A 27,529-nucleotide genomic window follows, 5' to 3' on the forward strand; every position below is an offset into this window, starting at 1 on the left:
CAGTTTCGAAGGCAACTGACCTGCGTAGCGCGGTATCTTATAGTGTAAGGAAGTGAAGTTAAAGTATAGTGCTTGCGAAACTTGCAGCGTAAGCTATGCGTAGTGTGAAGCGGGAAGCAAAACCTGCGAAAATTCCTAGAGCAAAACATTGTTATGTCTTGTTTGGAAGTGCTGTAGCGACAAAAGGTTAACAGGCATGCAACGTTTTGCAACTAGGAGTGAAGTTGTTGCTTATTTATGGTACCAGACAATAAAATTCATATATTACATCAGCAAGCATGTAAAATATGAAATATATGAAATATATGAAATGTAATATATGAAACTTAATATATGAAAGAGACATTACACTAACGTAATTTTATGTTTTACAGAATGTAATGTAACATTGTGAGCCAAGATGTTTTGTAAATTTGCATTTGCTCTGTTACTTTTTGGAATAACATTTGTGCCAAAGGTTACAGCTGGTAAGCCTTTATCGAAACGAACAACAGATATAATATTTGAAATCATCACCTAACTGGGAAAAATGGTCATAGTATATAAATAACTTTTTTAGATTGTGGTCTCACTTCAACGGTATTAAATGACACTCTATTAACTTTGTCCGATGAACTTATTGATGCGAACACTGCACAAGAGAAATGTTCGTTGCTTGGTGGAAATCTAACCATGACCGATGACCAAAATATCAACGAGTCGTTAATTCGGTTAATGACAGATAAATATACATCAGGTACGCTGTGAGAGCCTATTTAAATGGAAGCCGTATCAATGCATTTGTACAAACTAACAGTGTAAATGTGTAAGGTTTAACACGAGTTTGGACTTTCTACGACTTTGTGGACGGGGAAAGGTTTAGATTTCAAACAACTCCGAACGAGGTTAGTTACTGGAAAAGTGCGAAACAGCTTGTACCTCCAGTTCTCTGGTACCTGGATTTATCTACAAGGAAAATGTCAAAACAATAACAATGTAGGGAATATTTTAACACATTTAATGATCAACAACTTCGTTAGTTCTTCGTGGAGAGGAAAAGTATCCGTAAAATTCCACCCATGTAATTGTTTGTGTTCTTTAGGAAAACAGCAATGAGTCCAATCGAAGTTTTTTTCTGCGAAGCACCTGACTGGAAAAGAAAAAAATGCAGAGTGGGTGTGGGCAAGAATTGCGAGGGGGCTGGTGAGTAAACGTTACTACTTCACTAACGTAATGTTCCAATTTAAGGCATGTTGTTTATATACGTGGTTGTAAAACGTTACTTTTGGTGCATTGTTTCAGGTTTGCGATTGCGCTTTTCTTTGTTTGCATCGCATAAACAACAAGCAGGATTTAAGCAAATATATTTATATGAAAGTGAAAGCATGGGATATCAAATGATAAGAAGTGTCAACAGCTCATACAGAACGTTCATTGTTTTCCGTACATCTACATTTATCCCGGGTAACATTTTAACTCGTTTGAAAAATCACGATAAAGCCTAATTTATAATTCAAAGACATCAATGTTATGATCGGGGCTCGTTACAATTCCCAACTTGGTGGTTGGTTTTGGAGCGACGGATCTCCTGCAAACTATTCTGTTCCCAACGCTACATTCTGCCAGCAAGGGGCGCTCCATTATGGCGATGGTTGGGAGAAATCTAGTGTCGGTTGTGTGGGACAACCAGCTTACTACGCCTGTCAATTGAAATGTTAGTGTGTAACAGAAGATTTTAGTGTATACCAAAATGATGTACCATCCCGATAAGCTATAAAGCGTGGAGTAATCGTGTGATTATAAAACAAATTCAACAAACCCAACAAATATGGCAATTTCTTTAACATCCACACTTTGCAGTTGTTGCATCAGCGACGAAAGTTGCAGGCAATCCCTCTGTAGCTGTTATTAGCTGGAATGGAATGCGATCCCTTATTGAGAATCATAACCTTTCTGCCAAGGTAATTGTTAACTAACACGTTTCTTCAATGATTTCCTATACCCATATTATTTCAGGTTGAAATCAATTCATTCGAGTTAATGTACTCTGTTTACGTGCCATACGAAAATGCATCAGTTCAATTAACACACCTTAACTACTCAACAAACTACACTTTTCGGGTTGGTATTTTTCGATATCTAAAACGTCAAATAACATTATCGTCCCTAATAGAGACAAACAAAAGTAAAGTCTCTCTTGTCTCACCTAAAATTAAAAACATGTCCAAGCATATAAATATCCGTTGCATTGTTGTCAATAGGTGTCAGCGTTGATTTCAGGTTGCGTGCAAGAAAACGTCACGACATTCCTGTCGGTTACAACATCGGGCATTCCCCCAACGACTCACTTCAACCAGAGCAGTAAAATAACGATTAAATATACAAGCATTTGTTAATTAGGAATTAATATTTCTTGCAGTAACAACATCAACCGGATTTCCCGAGTCCAACAGTAACAATGTCGAAAACTATATTCCCGGTTTACTAATTGGAGTGATTTCGGCTCTGCTTGTTCTCGCAGCCATCCTAGTTTTGGGTGTATTGTTCTATAAACGAAGGTGAATGCGACTGATTACACATTTTACCTACGATATAAAGGGTATTTAGAATTGCATGGCATGTTTCATTTCCTTTCGTTGTGCGATGTGTACGTCCTATTTCCTAATTAGAGCTTTTGGTACATCAAAGAACGCCACGTTGTTTGCTTGGTTCGTTTAGTTTTAATAAAAACATTTATCCACGAAATTGTAAACGTTTTGACGGATTCAAATACAAACAGGTACGACATGTCCAAACTAACCACTTTGGAACAACCAAAAAATCAATCATGCTGTCCAAAAACAGCAGACCTTGCCAATGTATCACATCAGCGAGTAACGGAAGAGGAAGGCAACCTTTCATCAAACAGTTAGTAGCGAAGTTTTTTTTAATAACCGTTAAACTATGTGGATGTTAAACGTACTTGACAGAGCATCAAACAACTGACCAGATTACGTATGCCAACGTCCCACCTTCCTCTCATCAACCAAATCACGTGTACGAAAGTATGAAGTGACGTAACAGCTTTCTTTACATGGTGAATATACATTTTCTGAATCTTATACTTCACAATCGAGAACATGGTAAAAAAAATTCCAAACAGCCAATTAAGTTTGGAAATCTTTTTCAAAATGATTACATTTTGGTTAGTAATGGTTTTATCCTGCAGTTTGGCCTAGGATTTTAATGTCATTTTGATTGTAATAAAAATTGTGATTTCAATATCCATGTATCGAAGTTGATCATTTTCTGGCTGTATAATAAAAAAAAACATTACTGTTAGGTGTGTTTTTCTTGGGGTGTTTATTTGGACAGGGAACAAAGAAAGGATGTTTCAGTATTTTTTAATGCTCAACTGCAAAATTTTCGCCCTTCCAAATTCATGAAAACATTCCGAAAACGTTTTCCAACTCTTCCTGAACGAGTTTAAAGAGCCGAAACTTCGAAAGGCCTAGTTTAATTCCAGTACGCGACTTATCACCGTCCTACCGAGTTAAGTTACGGCAAAAGATCATCGTTTGGAAATAACATTCCACATTCCAAAGCTTTGTTTTCAGTGCTTGTGCATGTTCTATAATTTTTCAAAGCATTATAATCCTGTGCTCAGTGTTGTGATTTGTTGCAGTAACCAACGTCAATATTTCAAACAGCACGTTTTGGTGCGGAATAAAATAATGATTTTGTTGAAAAATAATTTTAGGTAGAGGTTACGCGCGGCGTTCGAAAAATACATGATATGACTCAATGCTGCTGATTCAAAATGTCATGCCTTTATTAACCCGTGTATTCATCCCACAACAAAGCGTGGGATGTAAACTATTTGAATGAGTCGCTCCAACCTAACACAACACAATGCTTTGCGTTGGTATGTTTAGCAAGCCATGGGAAATAAGCCTTAGTACACATTTCCATACCAACCTTCGTTTCGATGGGTTGTTTCATTCTCTGCATTAGCCAGACAACGAAAGCTGTCTATATGCAAATATAAACGTATCGTACAGTGCCAGTTCAGAAGTTCTGCAGCAAGTTGGTAGAAACCGCCATAGAGCAAAGGCGTAAGAAACCTTCAGATAAGATAGTGCTATATTAAGCTGGTAGGTAAGCAGTAAAGAATTAGTTGTAAAACACTGGAGTATGTTTCAAACCTGTACATACAGATTGTATGATAAGATTGTTTGCAATGTAAGCACGAGCCACGAATATATGTGTTACAGACAACCAAGTTAAAATAGATTTACCAAATGTAGATATTCATAGTACACAATGTTCATTGAGTTTGTGTCTGTTTTGCTCATTTTAGAAAATGTGGGGATGTCAATGATGGCAACAAACGGTAAGCCTTAAAGGCAATAAAAGTCGATGAAAAGGACCAACAAGACATTGCGTTTATCTGTGTTTAGATTGCGGCCTCATATCATCATCATTAAATGACACCATATTAACCTTGTCCGATGAACTTGTTGATGCAAATACTGCACAAGAGAAATGTTCGTTACTTGGTGGAAATCTAACCATGACCGATGACCAAAATATCAACGAGTTGTTAGTTGAATTAATAACAGATAAATATACAACAGGTATAATCTGCGAGTGATCTTAGACGAAACACCATCACTGTAACGTGCTTTTTCTGCGGATCGGCGGCGCTACACGCCACACAGCAGTTTTTTGACCTTTAGCCCAAACGCGTCCCATCCAATCTTCTAGGTAGCATTAGTAATCCAGTAAACTTTTCAATTGTTGCAAAGCAGTCAACAAACTATTTCGCGTTTTGCAACTAAAACCTTATTCAAATAGAATGAGTATTATTATACGTACCACAATAACTGGCAACACAACTAGCAATGAAAAACATAACCATGCGGTCTGCACGCGCACGTCTACTGCGCAGCCTTTGTTACATAATAACGAGAGTTGTGCCTAACATCGAAAACATAACGTGAAAGAATTAACGAAATTGGGTTTGGGAATCTACAATCACCTAACAGTTAATTGTCGAAAGGTTTAACAAGAGTTTGGACATTCTACGACTTGGTGGACGGGGAAAGGTTTAGATTTCAAAAAACTCAGAACGAGGTTGATTACTGGAAAAGTGCGAAACAACTTGGAGTTCTCTGGTACCTCGATTTATCTACAAGGTAAATATCATAGTAACACAACTTTGCGCAAAACTTTCTTCCGTGTAATAATTTGTGTTTTTAGCAATACATCAATGAATCCAATGGAAGTTTTTTTCTGTGAAGCACCTGAATGGACAAGAAAAAAATGGACAGTTAGATTTGGCAACAATTGCGAGAAAAATATTCCAACGTGGAATGGTAAGTAAATACGTGAGCTATATCTACTTCCATTTAATAATATTTTTATGTATGAATTATAGTCAGCATACACTTTAAAATGATTTTTGTCGGTATAGGATGGCGATTGAGGTTTTCTTTGTTTGCATCCGAAAAACCACAAGCCGGGTTCAAGCAAATACATATATACCGGACTAAATCTCTTGACTACTTCATGATAAGAAACGTCAAAAGACCATATCGTACATTTGTTGTTTACATTGATTCTGCATATATCCCAGGTAACGATTTGTTTTATTTTTACGAGATATCCAAATTTGTTTTCAATCATACATTGTTTACTAATCCAAGACATCAATGTTATGATCGGTGTTCGTTTCAATTCTCAACTTGGTGGTTGGTTTTGGAGCAACGGATCTCCTGCAAACTATTCTGTTTCCAACGTTACATCCTGCCAGCAAGGGGCGCTCCATTATGGAGATGGTTGGGAGAAATCGAGTGTTGATTGTGTTGGACAACCAGCTTACTACGCCTGTCAAATTAAACGTAAGTATGACGGCGATGCTACTATGTAGAAAGCAACCAATGTCGGTGAAATTTGAAAATATTTTGTTAAGTTTTTTCGTTGTCTTAAATTTTGGCGTAGTGTTACGTTGATGTATCGTCAATTTATATTGTTTTAATTCATTGCACCTGTGTTTGCAGTTATTGCTACTGTGGAAAAATATCGGTGCAACTCATCCATTGTTGCTATAAAATGGACTGGACTGGGTGAATTTATTAAGAATCTAAGTCTTTCGGCTCGGGTAAGTTAAATCGTTAAATGTGTTTTATACAGCCAAGCAAACTATGCATTCGGATTTTATTTCTTCTTTTCTTCCAGGTGGAGGTCAGCTTGGTTGAATCGCAAAAGACTCTTCTCTTGCCTTATGCGAATCTATCGGTTCAGATTGAAAACTTAAACATGTCAACGAACTACAGTATAAAAGTTAGTATTTTCTCTTATATTCTATGTATTCCCATCGGTAAAAGAAGAACAATATGATGAAACTAAGACAGATTTTTGTAGCAGAATCACAAACATCTTAAAAAGTATTATGATAGGGCTTCAACGATGTCATTAACAGGTATCAGCGTTTCTTTCTGGTTGCACAAATTCTTATGTTTCTACATCTCTGGCGGTGTCGACTTCCGGGATTCCCCCAGAAAGCTGCTTTCAGCACGGTAACAAAATGCTTACGTGATTTAATGTGTTGATTGACCATTAACTGTGCCCGACAGAAAGTAACAACGCTACTATCAACAACAACAACACGGTCCTGATACTTTGTATCATTATGGTGATTTTTACGGTAGTGCCAGCAATGTGTATCGGATTATGGTATAAACGAAGGTAAAGTCATAAATACTTGAAAAAGGAAACTTGTAATCCTTGGGCATCTGAAGCTTTTCGGTTCACCGAAAAAGCGCGTTTAATATTTTGTCAACACAAATGCAAGCCTCTATTATGTTTGCAGAAAATCAAACCAAAGCAAACCTGAAGCAAACGAATTTACACCTTCTCCCACAGCGCATTGTGGGGGTGAAGGTAATGTTGGTGTTTTGCCGATTATCTTGAGTTGATAACATTGATCAGTTGTGCACATTTGTGTGTAGACGTTCCTGCCCTTTTCAGATATACACTTTAGCTTATTGGAAACATAAATATGACGAATGGTGCAGCTTTTACTAACACCGCAAATTATTACACGCACACAAACGTTAAATAAAAGCAAAAATAACCTAAAATACTTTCTTGCGGCTTAGATGCAGTTCAGCCAAATGGAGTTTACCAAAATTTGTCGGTTGACGCACATACACCCAAAAACAACAATCAGAAAAAACTATTCAAAGTTTACGAGACCAACATTGCAGCGGATTTTCATTTGTTTAACGAAGAGTTTAGGGTGGGTTATAGTTTTCCAAAACTGTTTTTGTAACAGGAAAATCAATAGGGAACACAAGAAGAATCTAGCGTCTCTATCTAATGATATGCCTTAGATAATCTTCAAGCTTTAAATAGTTTTAAGGTTTTTATCTCATAGAGGCTTCTCTACTCGCACAGGAAACTGAGTAATGCGTGGGTTTCACCAATCAGGCCTTTCATTGCCTTCAATCCTTAGCTGCACAGTTTAAGAATAGGATAAGTTTGTTTTGACAATTACTGGATGCCTCATGCAGTTCATTCTCCACGGGTTTATGTAAAATCAACAGGTTCTCATTGCAGGTACTTCACAAACAAAGCAAAGAGAGTCAACAACCTTTTGCGGTTTCACAACTTCCCGAGAACGCCACGCGAAACCGATACAAAAATATTTACCCGTGTAAGACATAAATGACTCAAAACAGCAAATTTCCAGTTTTTATCCATTGCTTTGACAGACGACCATGCCCGAGTAATACTGGTGGGAAAAGAGGACAACGATTACATTAACGCTGCTTATATACCGGGTTACAGCAACAAGAAGAAGTTCATCGCTACCCAAGGCCCTAAGCAGGAGACGATCAATGATTTCTGGCTGATGGTTTGGCAAGAAAACTCATCAATAATTGTGATGCTCACTGGTCTTATGGAAAAGGGAAAGGTTGGTCATTTCGTCAGATGTGCGTTGAACTAGATATGCAGAGAAATCTAAATATGCGCATAAAAGTGCACAGCTTGGAATAGGGAATACTAATCGGGGAAATTGCCAGCAGAATATTTGTAGGTTGCCATCAGTACAACGAAATAATAAATTCTTGCCACAAACACCTGCAAAAAATAAGTGTAATAAGATATTGGTTTTGACGAGCATTTGTGTACATAAACTAGTTCGTCGACACTAAAACCGACCTACAAATCATATCCATCTCATGCCATGCATAGACGTGTAGTAATATATGAAGCGCTCACTATGGGCGTGGGCACGGGTTGCAAAAACAACCACAGTATCACATGTTGTTCCACCAACTGGGTATCGACGTCATAATAACAGCACATCACTGTATGTTGACTGGGAAACCGGGACAAACCATTAAACCACGACTTCGGAAAGAACTTAAACACGACAATCAAAAAATGTAAAACCATGCCGTATCTGTGATGATGAAAATACATTCCAAAACACCTTAATTATCAACTTAAGAAACTTAATTGTCAACAATATCACTCTAGACCAGTGGTTCCCAACCTTTTGTGGTTGGTGACCCCCTATATTGAGTTAAACTAAGTTGCGACCCCACCTACCATTTTTTTCCCAAAAGCAATATCAATCAAAGTGCATTTTGCAGTATATCATTTATTGGCAATCACTTTGCTCCATAAGACGGCTGACTTGCAACTTCATAGCCAAGTTTGAAATCCGTGGTTGATTATTTGACAACGCTAAAATCTGAAAACTACCTCCCAAGTCAAATCTCTGACGTTTCAAACCGGCTTCATGACGTTTGAAGAATTCCTAATCTTTTTTTCACGTGTTGAGGGTGCATGGTGTGTAAATGGCGGTTTAATTTAGACGGCTTGATTCAGCACTGCACCACGTTGCACAAGACACACGGAGGCTTTTCAGTGCAAGTGCAGATTATGCGGGTAAATCCAAACTTCAAATATTCTTCAACATATTTACGCTTCTTCTCCATGACCAGAGTTAAAGAAAAACACTGCACCTTGATATCTCACTGGTACTTACAACTGAACGCCCTAAACTGCTTTTTGATACTTTCATTGTTGATGACAATAATTGCTGTGATGTTTCAAAGGACAATGCCTGTGCACAATGTTAGTGGCACATAGCCTACTGCTTATCGTCCCTGACAAGACAAAGCGATAGTAGGCCCAACTAGTTGTAGCCTATGTGTTGTAACAAGTTATAAAAACATCACATATCTCTCGCGACCCACAGATAGCCTTCCCGCGACCCCCTTAGGGGTCGCGACCCCCAGGTTGGGAACCACTGCTCTAGACCTACTGAATTTGCCCGACAAACAAACAAATATGCAAAGAAAGTAAGAAAAGGAAAACAAACAAATATCAAAAATCTTCAATACTAACAAACGATCCATATACTAATTCGGTTTGACCTGCTGATTCATTTCCTTAACCTACCATAAATACGTGTTTACAGGCAAAGTGCGAACAATATTGGCCAAGTGTTGGATCACATCTGGAAGTAACAGCTGATTATGGAATTCAAACTGACCAAGAAGTTCTCTTAGGTGGAATATACATGCGAAAATTTATTTTATGCCAAGGAGAGGTACGGCGCATGTGGATTCATTGTGGGTTTCAGATACATATGGGCTTGTTTCAGGAAAAACGTATGGTTACCCAACTCCAATACACAACCTGGCCAGACCATGGAGTTCCTGTCACTACAACAAACATGATCTACCTACGTAAGATGGTGGAAGATTTACACAAGACTTCAGCTCCTATAATTGTTCACTGCAGGTACAGAAAACAGAAGATGAGAATTATCAGTTTTTATCATGACCAGCAAGCGAACTGAAAGTCTATTAAATATACATTATAAAAATAAAATAGGTTTTTTTCATTTACCTGTTTGTGTTGTGGATTTTGGCTTTCATACAAAATATGGGTAAAGTAATGTTGCACCGAACGTGATTCAATCGTCAGGTGTTTTTGTTTTAGTGCTGGTGTTGGTCGGTCTGGAACTTATATTGCCATGGATATTTTGTTCGATGAGTTGGACGACAAAGGAACTGTCGACGTCCCGCAGACTGTACTAAGGATGAGGGCAAACAGAACAGATATGATCCAAAACCTGGTACATAACCAATATGTGATTAAACTTGGGGTGTGATAAATATTTTGCTTTCGATCTACAGAAACAATACATATTCCTGTATAAGTTGTTAGTGGAACGAGAGGGTCTGCAGATGGAAACAGACAGAGATGTAATTGAACTTCAGTCAATGACTTCTGATGAAATGTAAGAACCCAAGAAAAATAAATGTTCAACATTTAAGTCGTTAACTCATTGCACTTTCAGTGCATGCAACTTTTGAGGTAGATGAATCGTATTTTAAGAGCCTTTTTGTTCTTTTTCAGAACAAGAATTCAAGAATCTGAGTACAAAATCTTGTCCGACTGGCGATACGGAAAGGAGTGGCTTGAAGGAAACCTGAAGTTAACCACTTGTATGATTACGTTTATTTCATGCCTCTGTTCTTCTAGAATTGACTACCATTATTCTTACACATAAATATAGATAAAAACACTGCCCTCGGAATTTGGGATAAAGATATTGACGGACTAAGGAGTTTCAATGCATCGTTCATACATGTAATAATATAAGTTGTTGTTTTTGACAAATATTGGCGATAAATATAAAAAATACAAATATGTATGGTCTACTTGCCAGGAAATGGACGCTTCTGAGTGTTTCATTGCTGCCCAAACCCCACCAAATGACCAGATGGAGTATTTTTGGAAAATGGCTGTACAAAATGGCACGCGTATGTTTGTGGATTTGAACATGGCAGTGAAGGTATAACCGGTACACAACAAAAAACATTTGGGGATTAAATGACATATTTTGTACTTTTTCTAGGTTTCTCAAGATAAACCTTTACGATATGGCGACGTTACTCTTACTGTGGAAGAACTTTCGGAAAGTCACTCATATAAATTAGCCACAATTGTGATTACATCTTCATCAAAATCTTTCGTAAGTTTGACAAAAACAAACTAAAAGGTAGATTGTATTTAATGATGAAGAAAATTTTATGCAATGCCTTTGCAAAATGCCACATTTTTAATGTTTAAAAGTCTTGTCAAAATATGAAGTGAATATCATTGTAAAATATAGTTTAAAACACCTAAAGGTTTTTACCCCTTGCGTTCAGACTGACACTCTGATGACATTCATACAAGTAAAGGGATGGAGTGAAGTTAAGAAACCACCAAAAGAAGTGGAGTTTGTTGAAGTTATTGAAGCCGTGCAAGAGATGAAGAGAGATAGGAACTGTCGTTGTGTGTTGGTCATGTGCAGGTAAACATAAACCTAAATATTTACGAATATATCAATAAAACCTTAGGCCTAAAACAAATAAAAAAAAAGCCTGTAACCGTTATTGTAGCCATGGGGAAAGACCCATATCCCCTTTCAAAGTTTCAGAAAAACATTCGAACCTCGCCAAAATGTCACGCTGACTGCGCTACTAGCCATAACGCATAACTTCTTTGTCTCTTTAAATTTGCGGTGTAGTCATTTAAGTATTTTATGTTTTCGTATAGAAATTTGATGGTGCTGCACAAAGTTTTTCAGAGTACAGTAAACAAATCTTTACACACTATTACATTTATATTGTTGCAGCAATGGCAGAACGAGGACTGGTACTTTTATTGCTCTGACAAGATTACTTGATCGTCTGAAGACTCAGCAAAGGGTGGACGTTTTCCGAACTGTGAAAGATTTACGAGACATGAGACCAAACATGCTGGATGAGGAAGTAATTACGTTTTAACTACTTCCTCATATACCGCTGTTAAACTTTATTGCATGACTTTTATTTTAAGGTGCTCTACAAGTATTGCTACCCTGTGGTTTTGAAATACTTGGATGATTTCAGCACATACTCCAACTGCAAATGACGAACTTTCAGTTGTCAATACCTTGATATCTTTTGTGTCATTACTAATCAATCATTTTCGATGTAATTTTCTGTTTTTTTATTTTTTATTTTGTGATTATGCGCAAATTTGAGTTGTTTTGTTCACGGTAATTTATAACGTTCTCTTTTAACTCTTATTTTGCTCATTTCCATGCAAAATTATACAGAAACAAATCTTTTGTAAAAAGGGTTGTCCATATGATTTTTGGCGAAAATCTTCATCGAAAAATATCTCAGTCTTTAAAAGTATCTTCATCTTGCGTATTTACTTATAAATACAGTCGTTCAAGAGTTAGATTAATATTTGAACCAGAAACAGGGGAAGTGGTTCATTCAAACATTTTTTGATGCAAAATGCGTTGCGTAGAAGCAGAAAAAATGTCACAGCATTTAGTAGTTATGCTCGGTATGAAGAAACAGGTACAGATGCATGACGCATGAAACAGACAGAAACGTTATAACATTTTAATACCATGATAAGTGACGTCAAGACTTTTGTATTTTGTTTGGAAATTGTATGGTTTTTGCAAGCATCAACAGGTACGACTTATGGCAATAAGTGCACATATGTTTGAAAAATGATAATAAACAACAAAGCTAACATTACTTCAGGCTGTAATATTACCTTTGCGTCACTAAATGACAACCTATTAACTTTGTCCGATGACCTTGTTAATGCAAACACTGCACACAAAAAAATGTACGTTGCTTGGTGGAAATCTAGCCTTGATAGATGACCAGAATATCAAAGAGTCACTAATCCAAATAATGACAAATAAATATATAACAGGTACGATTTGGGGCTTTTAGATTAAACATTATTAATACATGCGAGAAACTAACAATGAAAATGTTCAAGGTTTAACACCAGTTTGGATTTTCTATGACTTTGTGAATGGTGAAAGGTTTAGATTTCAAATGAATCAGACAGAAGTCAGTTACTGGAAAAGTGCAAAGCAACTTGGAGTTCTCTGGTACGTCGATTTCTATACAAGGTAAATGCCACAGCTGCAATTGTGTACAAGTTCCTCCCGTGCAAAAATTTGTGTCCTTCAGCAAACCGCAGCAATGTTGTTTGCAAATATAAATGAAACATTAATATTTGACTTTTATGCCTTTTTGGCCTACATCTCTATATGTTGACAATGAACCTCATATAATCTGTGGAAAGGTAAAAATTTACTTGGCAACTTAGGTATCTGCTTTGCTTTCTGGCTGCGTGCAAGCAAACACCACAACCTCGGTGTCTAGTCCTCCACCGACAAAGAACAGTGAAGGTTAGTTGGTTTTGGTGAATTTTAGTTATTTTAAACCGGTTTGGCATTAAAAGTGTTACCAACAAAACAGTATGTAAATGATTTCAATATAATTTGTCGATTTTTGACGTTATTCACTGTTGCAACTTATGAGCTCTCACCAGTGCAGCTGGTAACTGAGGCCTATACGAACCTGATGAGTCGAGGCATTCATTTGCCTTACAAATACGTTTTAGTTCTGCAAAGTTTAAAATTTGTTCGTCTGTATTCCAATCACCACCGCATTTCATGTTCTATTTTGTCTGGTAGATTTGTTGTTCACTAAAATAAAAAGATAAAACGTGTGTTTAGAAATCTACACTTGTTCCACAAAGTTTTCGAACTTAAAGCATGCTATAACCACTCTGCTTTGTCCTGCGAACTGTTGGAGGCAGAAATCATCATTGTGTGGCAACAGAGTGTATTCGAATGGACCAGTTTGCTTGGCTGCCATACAAGATCAGTGGATCGACAGTACGTATATCATGTGACATTTTCTTCAAAATACATTGGCCTGGACAAAGAAATCTTCAATGCCATTTAATCAGGGGTATTTTAATTCAAGTCATGACGAATAGAAATGACGACTTTCACCTCATTTGTCATCTTTCGCAGACGGTGGTGGACCCGTGACGGTTCACAGGAGTGATGATAGTGCGGATAATCGATACATTGGCGGAAGCAGAAATGGCGTCACCAGCAATACATGCAGAAAAGCGGGGAGCTCGTACTCGTTTGAAAGTAAACATTGCTAATGTTGCATCACATGAATTATATACTTATTACGAGGAGCGAATACATTTTGTGTTGCTTAAAGACTATGTTTTGAGCATTAAATCCAATTACACTTTCCAGTGTCGTGTTCAGTGAAAGGTGATTCGGCCACAGACATAACACAAGTCTTTTGTCCATATGGATGTGGAAAGGAACCTGTTAACGGAACTGGAACCTACAGCATCAAGTCATCGGTGTGTAGCGCTGCCATACACGCCGGGAAACTAACAGGTTTAACGTAGATAATAATGTCAGTGTTTGTTTGTGAAATGTAGGATCTTTTTTGCAGGAAATGGGGGTGAAGTGAGATTTTATGCAGCTCCAGGGCAAAAAAACTATGTTGGATCCACAAAAAACGGTGTGAAGAGTCTTGCAAGTGGGTTTGCCACTTCATCGTTTCAATTTTAGGGTTGATGAAATTTTGCGTCGATGTGCCGGGATTGCAGCGGACATGCATAAGTGTTGTTAGCGCCATTAATGTGTATATCGTTGTACGACCATGAACCGTGTTCAAATCCCCTCATGGGAGTGTACGTTAACAAGTAATAGTGAACCAAATATATCCTGCACAAAGTAACCGTCGGCTTATATTCTAATATTCCACGTTTTTTTCTAAACACTTCATGGCGCCTGGTAATGTAAGGCTCGTCTGGCAAAAAAGAGAAAGTAGTTCGGACGACGTTTCGGTCGTTATTCAACTGACATTCATCAGGACAAATGAAGTGCAACGCATAACACGGCGATAAATAGTCAGGAGTTAAAAAGCAAAAAAGGGCGAAAGAAGGACGAAAAGGGGGCTAAAAGAGTTCGGACGACGTTTCGGTCGTTATTCAACTGACCAACACGGCGATAAATAGTCAGGAGAGAAAAAGCAAAAAAGGCGAAAGAAGGACGAAAAAGCTGAAAGAGCGCGAAAAAGCGTGGAGGCGGGCATAAAGAATTGACAACGCGCACCAACAAGGAACGATACCGGGGTCTAACGCACAGCGCCCAGAGTTGCTAACATCACGTTTAATCAGGGGGCGTGTCGCGCAGACCGTTTATCAAATTTCGATAAACAGGAAGAAAAAAGGTTTTCCTCTTATCATTCAGGGCAGATTCATGTGAATTTATATGCAAAGACTCGATAAACATTCTCTTATATCTGTCATTCTCCCTGTCCAGAATTATTGTATTTTTGAAATTAACTGCGTCTGCGTGTCCTGTTTCTGCCACATGTTGGGACAGTGCCGTCCCTGCAACCTTCTTGGGTTTGCCGACATCCCGTTGATGCTCCTTTAACCGTGTTCGTAATGCGCGACCCGTCTCACCAATGTACACCTTCTCACACTCTTCACAGGGAATGCGGTATCAACTTGATGTCGGCAAACCCAAGAAGGTTGCAGGGACGGCACGAAAATGTTGCTTCCTTGATAAGAGGAAATACTAACGTTGACAAAAACCACCTTGCTTGTTGCTTGATGTTCTGGTGAAGCTAAAAAGGTATGAAATACGACTACAATAAGTTTAGCTACACAGTTACTTTTACTTAATGATCGTTATGATATTTAAAGAAGTGTCAGAAAATTAAATGTCCTGAACCCAAATTAATCTTTTGTAAAAAGGGATGTCGAAATGATTTTTGGCGTTAAATCTACTTCGGAAAATATCAAGAGGTTTCATCTTGCGTATTAACTGATAATTACAGTCGTTTAAAACTCATGAAGTCAGAGTTAGATAAAACTTGAACCGGTAACAGGGGAAGTGGTTTATTCAAACATTTTTTCTGGACTTCCTCTTCTACCTCTCGTCTTGCAGGTCTCTGCTCGCAACTATAGAAAGTTTCGAGTGGCATGAATTACCATCAGATCACCTAAGTGCGAAAAAATCCTTACAATTTATTTCTGGAAACCCAACAAAGTGAAAAAAACGCCTACAAATGCCGGTCGGAGGAAAACAAACAGAGCGATGCCGTCAGAACCGAGAAAAATCCTTACGAAGAAATCAACGAGAAAGTGGTGGTGGACAATGTGTTGTATAGGCCATTCGAGAAAACATCAACCTGACAATTTCCGAGGAAAGACGCCTCTTCACTTTATATTCATAGTAAAAGGGTTTGGTGACTCTATGTTCCCTAATGCAAGGGGCCAGCTCGATTCATGACTTCGTGACAAAACGCATTAATACAAAGTACGCTTTATTTGTCATGGACCACTGCAGTTTCCCGGAAAAGGGTATTAACTTTGGGTCATGACTGACAACACTAATTGCGTCTGTAGCGGAACTGCCTTAACGTAACTTAATATTCCGATACTGACTGATATTATTCGTTTTTTTTAAGGGTTTTAAGACAAGTATCATTTGCCAAAAAGCAAAAACACCAAGCCATATTGTTTGAAAAGTGTATGATATAAATACTATCTAATTTATTGTTACTTTCGCGATGTCCATTAACACACATGATATCGTGGCGTTACACGTGGTGTATGTAGTGGCGATTATAAAACAGAACGTGAAGTTTCTCACAACCGAAAATGGAAACCCAATGATGGAGCCAAGCTCTGTTTCACAAAGTGAAAATGCGTTTTGTACAAGCATAAAAAACCTCACAGCATTCTATAGTTATTTTTGGTGTGAAGAAAACAAACGCAAGAAATTGAAGCGTGAAACAGACAGAGGAGTCAGAACATTTTAATCGACCATGATCACTGGCTTCATGTATTATGTATTTTTTTGGGAAATTGTATTGTTTTTGCAAGCATCAACAGGTATGACTTATGCTTATGGCAATACGTACACATATGTTTGAAAAATGATAATAAACAACAAAGCTAACATTACTTCAGGTTGTGTCATTTCCTTTACTTCACTCAATGACACCATATTAACCTTATCCGATGATCTTGTTGATGCGAACTCTGCACAAGAGAAATGTTCGTTGCTTGGGGGAAATCTACCCTTGACTGATGACCAGAATATCAAAGAGTCACTAATCCAAATAATGACAAATAAATATACAGCAGGTACGCTTTGGTGCTTTTAGATTAAACATTATCATTATATGCGAGAAACTAACAATGAAAATGTTCAAGGTTTAACACGAGTTTGGATTTTCTATGATTTTGTGGACGGGGAAAGGTTTAGATTTCAAAGGAATCAGACAGAAGTCAGTTACTGGAAAAGTGCGAAGCAACTTGGAGTTCTCTGGTACGTCGATTTCTATACAAGGTAAATGCCACAGCTACAATTGCGTTAAAGTTCCTCCAGTGTAATAATTTACGTCCTTCAGCAAAACATCAATGAGTCCAATGCAAGTTTATTTCTGTGATGCACCTGATTCGTCAAGAAAAAAATGGGCGGTTAGTTTTGGATTCAATTGTGAGAGAAATATTCCAAGGTGGAATGGTAAGTAAATACGTGCATTATATCTACTTCAATGAAATAATATTTTTATGTATGAATTGTTGTCAGCAAACACTTTACAATGATGGTTTTAATAATTTTTTTGTCGGTATAGGATGGCGATTGAGGTTTTCTTTGTTTGCAACCGACAAACCACAAGTCGGGTTCAAGCAAATACATATATACTTTACTCGATTTTTGCATTACTTCATGATAAGAAACGTCGAAGTACCATATCGTACATTTGTTGATTACATTAATTCTGCATACATCCCAGGTAACGCTTTGTTTTATTCTTACGAGAAATCCTAATTTACTCTTTTAATCATACCTTGTTAACTGACCCAAGACATCAATGTTATGATCGGGGCTCGTTACAATTCTCAACTTGGTGGTTGGTTTTGGAGCGACGGATCTCCTGCAAACTATTCAGTTTCCAACGTTACATCCTGTCAGCAGGGGGCGCTCCATTATGGAGATGGTTGGGAGAAATCGAGTGTTGATTGTGTTGGACAACCAGCTTACTACGCCTGTCAAATTAAATGTTAGTGCACAGTTGAATATAAAGTATACAAAAGCATTTCTTACACTACAGTTTTGGTTGCAATACGTTATAGGCCTACACATCAGGCCCCTTTACAAAATAAGTTCCTATGTCTCTATCGACAAAAAGGACCTGTAACTCGTTGTACTAATTTCATTTTTACATTGTGGTGGAGAAACGTGAAAAGAAGTCAGTTCAACATAGTGTAAAACATTCACGTTTATAAATCCAACACTTTTCCAGTAAAATAATCATGTTTTTAAGTTACTGCTTCCAGCATTCGGCTCTATGATTCCGTGATAGTGGTGAGTTGGACTGGACTGGATCGCTTCATTGCAAAACACAACCTTTCAGTCGAGGTAACTTTATCTTAAGTACAGATTCTTTTCCTCTTGTTTGCGATTGATAATAAGACTAAATTGACGAAATTATTTAAAAAACAAATTTGCCAGGAAATTCTATTGTACGAACTGTATGCATTATTCCGCTCGAAAAATGTCTGTGCATTATGTAGGTGGAGATCGTTTCAGTGGGATTGAGTAAAAAGATATACGTACCCTACACGAAATTATCGACACAGATCGAAAACATAACTTGTTCCACAAACTGCACTCTAAGAGTAAGTGTCCACGCAAATTGATACCAAGACATAGATAAACTTCCACTGAGAATATCTCAACAGTTATATCTCTATGTTGACAATGAACCTCATATAATCTGTAGAAAGGTAAACAAATACTTGTCAACTTAGGTATCTGCATTAATTTCTGGCTGCATGCAAGCAAACATCACAACCTCAGTGTCAAGTCTACCGAAAAAGAACAGTGAAGGTTGGTTTGTTTTGGTGAATTTTAGTTATTTTAAACCGGATCGGTATTAAAAGTGTTATCTTAGTGTTACCAAGAAAATGTTGAATTTCAATAATATGTCGATTTTTTACTTTACTCACTGTTGCGACTTGTGAGCTCTCATCAGTGCAGCTGGTAACTGAGGTCTATACGAACCTGATAAGCCGAGGCATTCATTTGCCTTACAAATACGTTTTAGTTCTGCAAAGTTTAAAATTTGTTCGTCTGTATTCCAATCACCACCGCATTTCATGTTCGATTTTGTCTGGGAGATTTGTTGTGCACTAAAATATCTAAATAAAACGTGTGTTTAGAAATCTACACTTGTTCCACAAAGTTTTCGGAATTAAAGCATGCTATAACCACTCTGCTTTGTCCTGCGAACTGTTGGAGGCAGAAATCAACGTTGTGTGGCAACAGAGTGTATTCGGATGGATCAGTTTGCTTGGCTGCTATGCAAGATCAGTGGATCGACAGTACGTATATCATGTGACATTTTCTTGAAATCTTCAATGCCATTTTATCAGGAGTAGTTTAATTCATGTCATAACGAATAGAAATAAAGACTTCTTCTCCTTATTTGTCATCTTTCGCAGATGGTGGTGGACCCGTGACGGTTTACAAGAGTGATGGTAATGCGGATAATCGATACATTGGCGGAAGCAGAAATGGCGTCATCAGCAACTCATGCAGAAAAGCGGGGAGCTCGTACTCGTTTGAAAGTAAACATTGCTAATGTTGCATCACTGAATTATATACTCATTACGAGGAGCGAATACATTTTGTATTGCTTAAAGACTATGTTTTAAGCATTAAACCCAATTACATTTTCCAGTGTCGTGTTCAGTGAAAGGTGATTCGGCCACAGACATAACACAAGTCTTTTGTCCATATGGATGCGGAAAGGAACCTGTTTATGGAACTGGAATCTACAGCATCAAGTCATCGGTGTGTAGCGCTGCCATACACGCCGGGAAACTAACAGGTTTGACGTAGATAATAATGTCAGTGTTTGTTTGTGAAATGTGGGATTTTTTTGCAGGAAATGGAGGTGAAGTGAGATTTTATGCAGCCCTAGGGCAAAAAAACTATGTTGGATCCACAAAAAACGGTGTGACGAGTCTTGCAAGTGGGTTTGCCACTTCATCGTTTCAATTTTAGGGTTGATGAAATTTTGCGTCGATGTGCCGGGTTAGGTGTTGTTAGCGCCATTAATGTGATGTATATCGTTGTACGACCATGAACCGTGTTCTGTGCAAATCCCCTCATGGGAGTGTACGTTAACAAGTAATAGTGAACCAAATATATCCTGTACAAAGTAACCGTTGGCTTATATTCTGTATTCCACGTTTTTTTCTAAACACTTTATGGCGCCTGGTAATGTAAGGCTCGTCTGGCAAAAAAAGAAAAACTGGTTCGGACGACGTTTCGGTCGTTATTCAAATGACGTTCATCAGGACAGATGAAGTACAGCTCATTACACGGCGATAAATAGTCAGGAGTGAAAAAGCAAAAAAGGGCGAAAAAACGTGGAGGCGGTCATAAAAAATTGACAACGCGCCCCAACAAGGAACGATACCGGGGTCTAACGCACAGCGCCCTGAGGTGCTAACATTACGTTTAATCAGGAGGCGTGTCGCGCAGACCGTTTATCAAATTACGATAAACAGGAGGAAAAAAGGTCTTCCTCTTCTCATTCAGGACAGATTCATGTGAATTTATATGCAAAGACTCGATAAACATTCTCTTATATCTATCATTCTCCCTGTCCAGAATTATTGTATTTTTGAAATTAAATTGTTTCAAAGTTAGCATTTTATGAAAACGAATATATTTAAAGACTGGAATTGAACAAATCCAACAGAATGGAAACTAACATAATGCCAGTGCTCGGTATAACAAGTTAGACAAACGAATTTTACTAAGAGATCAAATTTATAAGCGTCACTAATGATTAATGACATGTTTATCACCTCACCTTGGTTTGAGGCACCAGCACAGTCCCACTACAATAAGCGCCACAGCCACAAGAACAGTCGAAAAACGACCAGAGATAGTTGTCAGGAAACAACCAAAAGTTTAAACATCGCAGAAAATTATACCTGGACGGTTTGCTATCGTGTCGTAAGCAGATTTCGCGTTGAATACCGAAAGTCGACACCATCACAGCCGGAAAGTGACGCTGTGACTTGAGCAACATGAAAGCATGTCCCCCAAAAAATTAAACTTATTATGAAAATTTATTTTCAAATAGGTCACAACGCCTATCTGTTTTAAATATGTAAAGTTTTTCCACTTGTTTCTTTGTTGGATGTAACAGGTTTCGACAGTTACTAACCATGATACTGTAGTTTGTAAAAATATTTAAGTTTTCAATCTCAACCGACAGATTTTCATAAGGAACGTGAACACTCCGCAGCCATCCAACCACGCTGATCTCCATCTGAAAACAAAATTCTAAAAATCGCAAATTCTCTTCAATTTAAATTTAAATTAACATAAAACACACAATAGAAAGAACAAAAAGTGTGGTCTTTTGACCGAATACCTTTTTAAAAGTTTTAAAATATAAAAAAAATTACCTCAGCCTAGAGATTTTGATTCGCAATCAATTGATCCAGTTCAGTCCATCTAATAGCAACAATGGATAAGTTACACGGATATTTATCCACAGAAGCGATAAATGACGTGGCCGATCAAGATACAAAGGAAACAAAACAAAAACGTATCATATTGTCAAACTTGCAAAGCTCAGTAAAACCCGAGGAGAAATTCCAGAATTTATTGAAAAAAACTCCACTCGATTTGACGCTCGAATGCTTTCAACCATCTCCATAATGGAGCGCTCCCTTGCTGGCAGGATGTAACATTGGAAACAGAATAGTTTGCAGGAGATCCATCGCTCCAAAACCAACCACCAAGTTGGGAATTGTAACGAGCCCCGATCATAACATTGATGTCTTAAAATCAAAGGACGTTGTATGGAAAATGTTGATGCTTCTTATCATGGTGGAATAAATTCTGTTTTTGTACAAATATAGTTTTTGTTCCTGACATCAGGCATTTTTGCGGCAAACGCCAACCTGAAAGGTAAATGTCAATTATGCATTCATGTTAATGAGCTCTTCATTTTCCATGCTTTTGTAATCACCGTGACGATTTCCAGCTTATATACTTAAGCATTGAAAGGTTTGATTGCAGATTTAAACCTGTCAGCTTTCTTATTTAAAACAAGTGTCTTTAAAAACATTGTCAGTGTCCATAAGCACAACACAAAAGGAATTACAGAAAGGACTTCCATTAATACTTACGAATGGAAACGTATTTGTGTCGCGCGTCGATGACGCTTTCCACGATTCTATTTGTAAGCAAACGATATGCAGGTCCAAAACCAACGCCGTTCCTATGGGCGTAAAGTGATTTATTTTGGAAACAATGACGCATTCGTCACTTCCTGCAGTTTGAGACAAGGTTGATGATGGTCATCTATAGCGACAGTGTTCTTCGATAGTGTTTGTCTTCGTAAAACAACGACGAAAATTAATAACACAACATGGATTTACACGAGGTGAAGTCAAACTTACTCTACGCTACCTTAAAGTTATTGTAATGAAGGGAGTAATAACTGACGTATGTACAGCGTCACTGTAATGGGAATATCGTCACGTAGGCACGATTGAAAGTGATTGGAGAAAAGGTTAAATTACGAATACACTTCATAAATGTTTATTGGTAACTTCGACTATGCTTATTATGCATCACCTTTTGAATCTTAGTATGCAAATGCAATCAAAACAATGCACTGTGAATATCCCACAGCAATGCGTGGTATCGCGTAAGCCCACAGTAGGATGAGAATGTGCGTAATAGACAATGTATTTCCACGGGCAGTTTTTAGGTGTTTCAATACGTTACTATTCTGTGACATAGGTAAAGGAGGAAACTGTTTAACTTGAAAAGTTGTTCCAGAAGTTGTAACGGTTCAGGCGTACACACAAACGCGATGCCTGACTTGGTAAAAAAGTTTGCAGGTAAGGTAAAACTTCTAAGGAGTAAGAAAATGCTGCTTTTTTGGCAACTCTTGCCTGTATTACATACAAAAGCTAAACATAGTAAGGCAAGCTAAAGCAACATGACAAGGTTGCAGCATTAAGTTGCACAGAAGAAAACTTAATATAACGATTTCCTACTTTTATGTGCGTGTAGCACATTCATATGATAAGATCATTTGTTACAGCCGTGATGAAACCAGTGAATATATGTAGAACATTTGTAAACATTTACTAATAGCTTAATGTACATAGGTTAACACAACAATGTATTTTTGAAAATACTTCTGAATATTATTGCCCACAATGTTTAATCAGATAATATCGTCTCTTGTCATTCTCGAAAGTGTTTGGTTGTCAAATGCAACATCAGGTAAGCTCTGATAAAAACCATTAGCAAAAGAGATAAGAAGCTTTAAGATTCATCTATGTTTAGATTGCGACTTCACATTAACATCATTGAACGATGCCATATTAACTTTGTCTAATGATCTTGTTGATGCAAATACTGCACAAGAAAAGTGTTCGTTCCTTGGTGGAAATCTAGCCATTACCAAAGACCAGAATATAAATGCGACTTTAATTCAACTAATGACCAAACAATATACAAAAGGTGTGCACTCGGTAAAAATTGTGGATGATTAATAAAACAATTCAACAGTAAATATATTTTAGGTTTAATGCGACTTTGGATTTTCTATGATTTTGTGGGCGGGCATACATTTAGATTTCAAAACTATTCAAGTGACGTCAGCTATTGGAAAAGTGCAAAACAACTTGGTGTTCTCTGGTACATCGATTTCTTCACAAGGTAGCTTGTGAAGGCAGCCAGTATAATTTACAACGTTTGGCATATTTTGAACCTACTAGGAGGTTCATCACGAGAACTTTATCATTTAGAAGCCATGATAGAAATGAGGAAGAAATATTTTTCTGCGAGGCACTAAATGAGGATAGAAAAAAGTGGAGAGTGGGAGTTGGCAATAACTGTGAACAGCGCAAACCTAAATGGAATGGTACAAATATTGCTGTAGTTTGCACATAATCAAAACATTTTGTTAATTTTTTTTCTAAAGAAAATTGACTTATCAGCTTACCGAATAAGTTGTAACATAAGAAATATTTATTTCATTACCTTGAACAAACTTAACACCACGTTAACATTTTCTAATTACAGGATGGAATTTACAATTTTCCTTGTTTGCTTCGAAAACACTTAAACCGGGATACAAAGAAATATACATGTTCGAAACCAATATCTTATCTAGCATGCTACGCAATATTAACCATTCGTACGGAATCTTTAATAAGTATCGACAATTCACATTTACTCCAGGTTGAGATAAGCTTCGTTAAAATCTTGAACATTCAGGAAAAATAACAATCTTGTATTCTTCGTTTTCAGACATCAATGTTATGATCGGGGCTCGTTACAATTTCCAACTTGGTGGTTGGTTTTGGAGCGACGGATCTCCTGCAAACTATTCTGTTTCCAATGTTACATCCTGTCAGCAGGGAGTGCTCCATTATGGAGATGGTTGGGAGAAATCGAGTGTTGATTGTGTTGGGCAACCAGCTTACTACGCCTGTCAATTTAAATGTTAGTATGTAACAATGTGTGTCAAAAATGATCTAAATTTTGTGCCTAAAAAGATTTTATTATGTAGCAAAGTGATGTATCATCCACAATTAGGTAACTAAACATAAAATAACGCAGTAATGTTTCATGCAATGGCATGATTGGCAGGATCGCCCCACTGCGCATCTCCTCACTTGTAGATCACAGCTAACGTATCGCGATCAGTTTACAGTCTTCGCAGGCTAAAATTTTTTAGATCTCGCTCCGGCTTGTCGAGAAAAACTGGCTGACTCAGCTAAGCTGTAATGCCTGGGCTTCGATGCTGGTTAGTTCATCGTCGTGAGATCCAACTTTACGAGGAGCTTGATTTCTCAGATCTCGCACCGACTCTTGTTGCTTTGTCAAACGTTTTTTTGTTAAAGGTGTTATTTTGTTGCAAAAAAACAAGTTTTTCTGAGCTAAATAACGCTTTCGTAACAAATGTGAAATATTGGTTATTATATTGTTTGGTAAAAGCACATCTTCCCATTTTAACTGAGCATTTAACAATTTTAAAATCCAACGTATGTAACGTGTAATACTTTGCAGTTGTTGCATCAGTGACGAAAGTTGCAGGCAATTCCCCTCTTGTTGTTATTAGCTGGAATGGATTGACATCGCTTGTCAGGAATCATAACCTTTCTTCTAAGGTAACGTAACTTTACCAGACATGATTCTCCTGTAATTTACATTGCCGAGACTTGTTACATTTTAGGTAGAAATAACTGTATTGGAATTAATGCATTCTGTTTACGTGTCTTACGAAAACGCATCAATTCAATTAACAAACCTGAACTACTCAACAAACTACACTTTTCGGGTTGGTATTTAATGGCATGTAGTATTACCGTGTCTAATAAGAGACAAACGAAAGCAAATTCTCTCCCTTTATTGTCAATAGGTGTCAGCGTTGATTTCTGGCTGCGTGCAAAAAAACGTCACGACATTCGTGTCGGTAACAACATCGGGCATTCCCCCAACGACTCACTTCAACCAGAGCAGTAAAATAACGATTAAATATACAAGCATTTGTTAATGAGGAATTAATATTTATTGCAGTAGCAACATCAACCGGATTTTCCGAGTCCAACAGTAACAATGTCGAAAACTATAATCCCAGTTTACTAATTGGAGTGATTTCGGCTCTGCTTGCTCTCGCAGCCATCCTAGTGTTTGGTTTATTGTTCTATAAACGAAGGTGAATGCAACTGATTACACATTTTACCTACGATGTAAATGTATTTAGAATTGCATGGCATGTTTCATTTCCTTCGTTGTGCGATGTGTACGTCCTATTACCTAATTAGAAGTTTTGCTACATCAAATAACGCCACGTTGGTTGTTTGGTTTGTTTAGTTTTAACAAAAACATGTATCCACGCACTTGTGAACGTTTTGACGAATTAAAATACAAACAGGTACGACATGTCCAAACTAACCTTTTTGGAACGATCAAAAAATCCATTAGGCGATCCAGGAAAATCTGACCTTGCCAATGTATCACATCAGCGAGTAACGGGAGAGGAAGGCTACCTTTCATCAAACAGTTAATAGCGAAGTTTGTTTTTTAATTACCGTTAAACTATGTGAATGTAAAATGCACTTGACAGAGCATCAAACAACTGACCAGATTACGTATGACAACGTCCCACCTTCCTCTCATCAACCAAATCACGCGTACGAAAGTATGAAGTGACGTAACAGCTTTCTTTACGGGATGGATTTAAATTTTTCGAACATCAGTCAAGGATATGGTGATAAATTCTAAACAACCATTTTAGATTTTAAATATTTTCCAATACGTTTAATATTTGTAATGTTTTCCATTCTGCGCAGTTTTGAGCAGAATTTCTTCAATGTCATTTTGTTTGTAATTAAAAAATTTGATTTCAACCTTCATATATCCAAGATGATCATTTTCTGGCTGTACAATAAAAAACATTGACTGTTAGTTGTGTTTGACTCGAGGTGTTTATTCGGACTGGGAGCAGAACTAGGATGAGTCAATGTAATTTCTAGGCCTAATTTAGTCCCAGTACACGACTCAACGCCAAGTCCGGCGACAGCAAAATATCATCGTTTGGAAATAACATTTTATTGGCACAAAGCTTTGTTTTTCGTGTTTGTTTAAATTCTGCTTCCAGTCGCATTAAAGTATTATAGTTCTGCTCATGGCGTTGTGATTTTTTTAAAATGTTATGTCGGACTTAAATACAACCAGACACGACATGTCCAAACCAATTAATTTTCAACAAACAATAAATCAATCTGGCTCTTTAGAAAAATCTTTCCATAACAATATATCACACAACCCAGCATCAAAAGTGGAAGGCCAGCTTTCGCCAAACGGTAGGTAGATTTTTATTTTAATAGCTGTAACTGTGTAATCATATACAATACTTGACAGAACATCAAACAACTGGCCAGATTACGTATGACAACGTCCAACCTTCCTCTTGCCATCAAAATCACGTGAATGAAAGTATGAAGTGACGTAACAGCTTTCTTCAAAGGATGGATTTTTGTGACCAATTTTAGTTTACGTCCAAACATGAATTCAGGATATAAGAACATTGGTCACAAAAACGGTCAGATTAGGTCATTATCGTTCTCTTTATCCCATTGAAATAAGGCATTACATAGGTATGCGCATTTGTTCAATGCGTCTCGTTTCAAAGTGCAAAGAAACGATTACTTTTTTTCTCACGCGATTCGATCTCGTTTCCAATGTGATATTAAATTGTTTTTTTTTTTTAAATTGTTTTGTTTTTTACGGTGTGCCAACTGTTTACTGACCGCTAGTCTTTGGACAACCCTTCATTTCACTAAAAATAAATCGCTTCGTCTCTCTTCAGTTAATATAAGATGTATGATTTATCGTGTAACTCATTCTGTTCTAGTCTACTTCGTTTTCAATAAGCTTTGCGTTTTGACTCTGTATACTCATGTGCGTTGGAAGTGTATATATCATCATCTGACTAATCTTGATATAATAAATAGTGGCGTAGTTTTTGCATCAGGTAGGAAACATAACAAATGTACTGGTCGAAAA

General features: G+C 37.4%; 2 protein-coding genes across 2 annotated transcripts; both read left to right on the top strand.

Annotated features, from left to right (window-relative positions):
- Positions 1–6,850: 6,850 nt before the first annotated feature.
- Positions 6,851–11,974, top strand: LOC145890517 (receptor-type tyrosine-protein phosphatase alpha-like). The gene is made up of 15 exons (XM_082981620.1): positions 6,851–6,903; positions 7,122–7,261; positions 7,582–7,678; positions 7,737–7,939; positions 9,458–9,589; positions 9,644–9,783; positions 9,985–10,120; positions 10,182–10,285; positions 10,405–10,493; positions 10,565–10,638; positions 10,718–10,843; positions 10,907–11,023; positions 11,202–11,347; positions 11,672–11,807; positions 11,875–11,974. Exons 4-15 carry the CDS (start codon positions 7,877–7,879, stop codon positions 11,947–11,949), a joined length of 1,338 nt encoding a protein of 445 aa, XP_082837746.1. The 5' UTR covers positions 6,851–6,903; positions 7,122–7,261; positions 7,582–7,678; positions 7,737–7,876; the 3' UTR covers positions 11,950–11,974.
- Positions 11,975–19,265: 7,291 nt separating this feature from the next.
- Positions 19,266–19,972, top strand: LOC145889982 (vitrin-like). Its single transcript, XM_082981029.1, has 4 exons — positions 19,266–19,287; positions 19,408–19,533; positions 19,647–19,796; positions 19,854–19,972. The coding sequence occupies exons 1-4, from the start codon at positions 19,266–19,268 to the stop codon at positions 19,970–19,972; spliced, it is 417 nt and encodes a 138-aa protein (XP_082837155.1).
- Positions 19,973–27,529: the final 7,557 nt, after the last annotated feature.

This window comes from Ascidia mentula, chromosome 2 (genome assembly GCF_947561715.1).
Source record: "Ascidia mentula chromosome 2, kaAscMent1.1, whole genome shotgun sequence".
Lineage (NCBI taxonomy): Eukaryota > Metazoa > Chordata > Ascidiacea > Phlebobranchia > Ascidiidae > Ascidia > Ascidia mentula.

What these genes read in the sequence shown, in the direction of transcription:
- LOC145890517 (XM_082981620.1), top strand. Translation starts at nt 7,877, where the DNA reads ATGGTTTGGCAAGAAAACTCATCAATAATTGTGATGCTCACTGGTCTT. An exon ending in TCAATGACTTCTGATGAAAT is followed by an intron (nt 10,286 to 10,404) that starts GTAAGAACCCAA and finishes GTTCTTTTTCAG; the next exon opens with AACAAGAATTCAAGAATCTG. An exon ending in TGTGTGTTGGTCATGTGCAG is followed by an intron (nt 11,348 to 11,671) that starts GTAAACATAAAC and finishes ATATTGTTGCAG; the next exon opens with CAATGGCAGAACGAGGACTG.
- LOC145889982 (XM_082981029.1), top strand. Translation starts at nt 19,266, where the DNA reads ATGCAAGATCAGTGGATCGACA. An exon ending in GCAAGATCAGTGGATCGACA is followed by an intron (nt 19,288 to 19,407) that starts GTACGTATATCA and finishes CATCTTTCGCAG; the next exon opens with ATGGTGGTGGACCCGTGACG. An exon ending in GAGCTCGTACTCGTTTGAAA is followed by an intron (nt 19,534 to 19,646) that starts GTAAACATTGCT and finishes TACATTTTCCAG; the next exon opens with TGTCGTGTTCAGTGAAAGGT.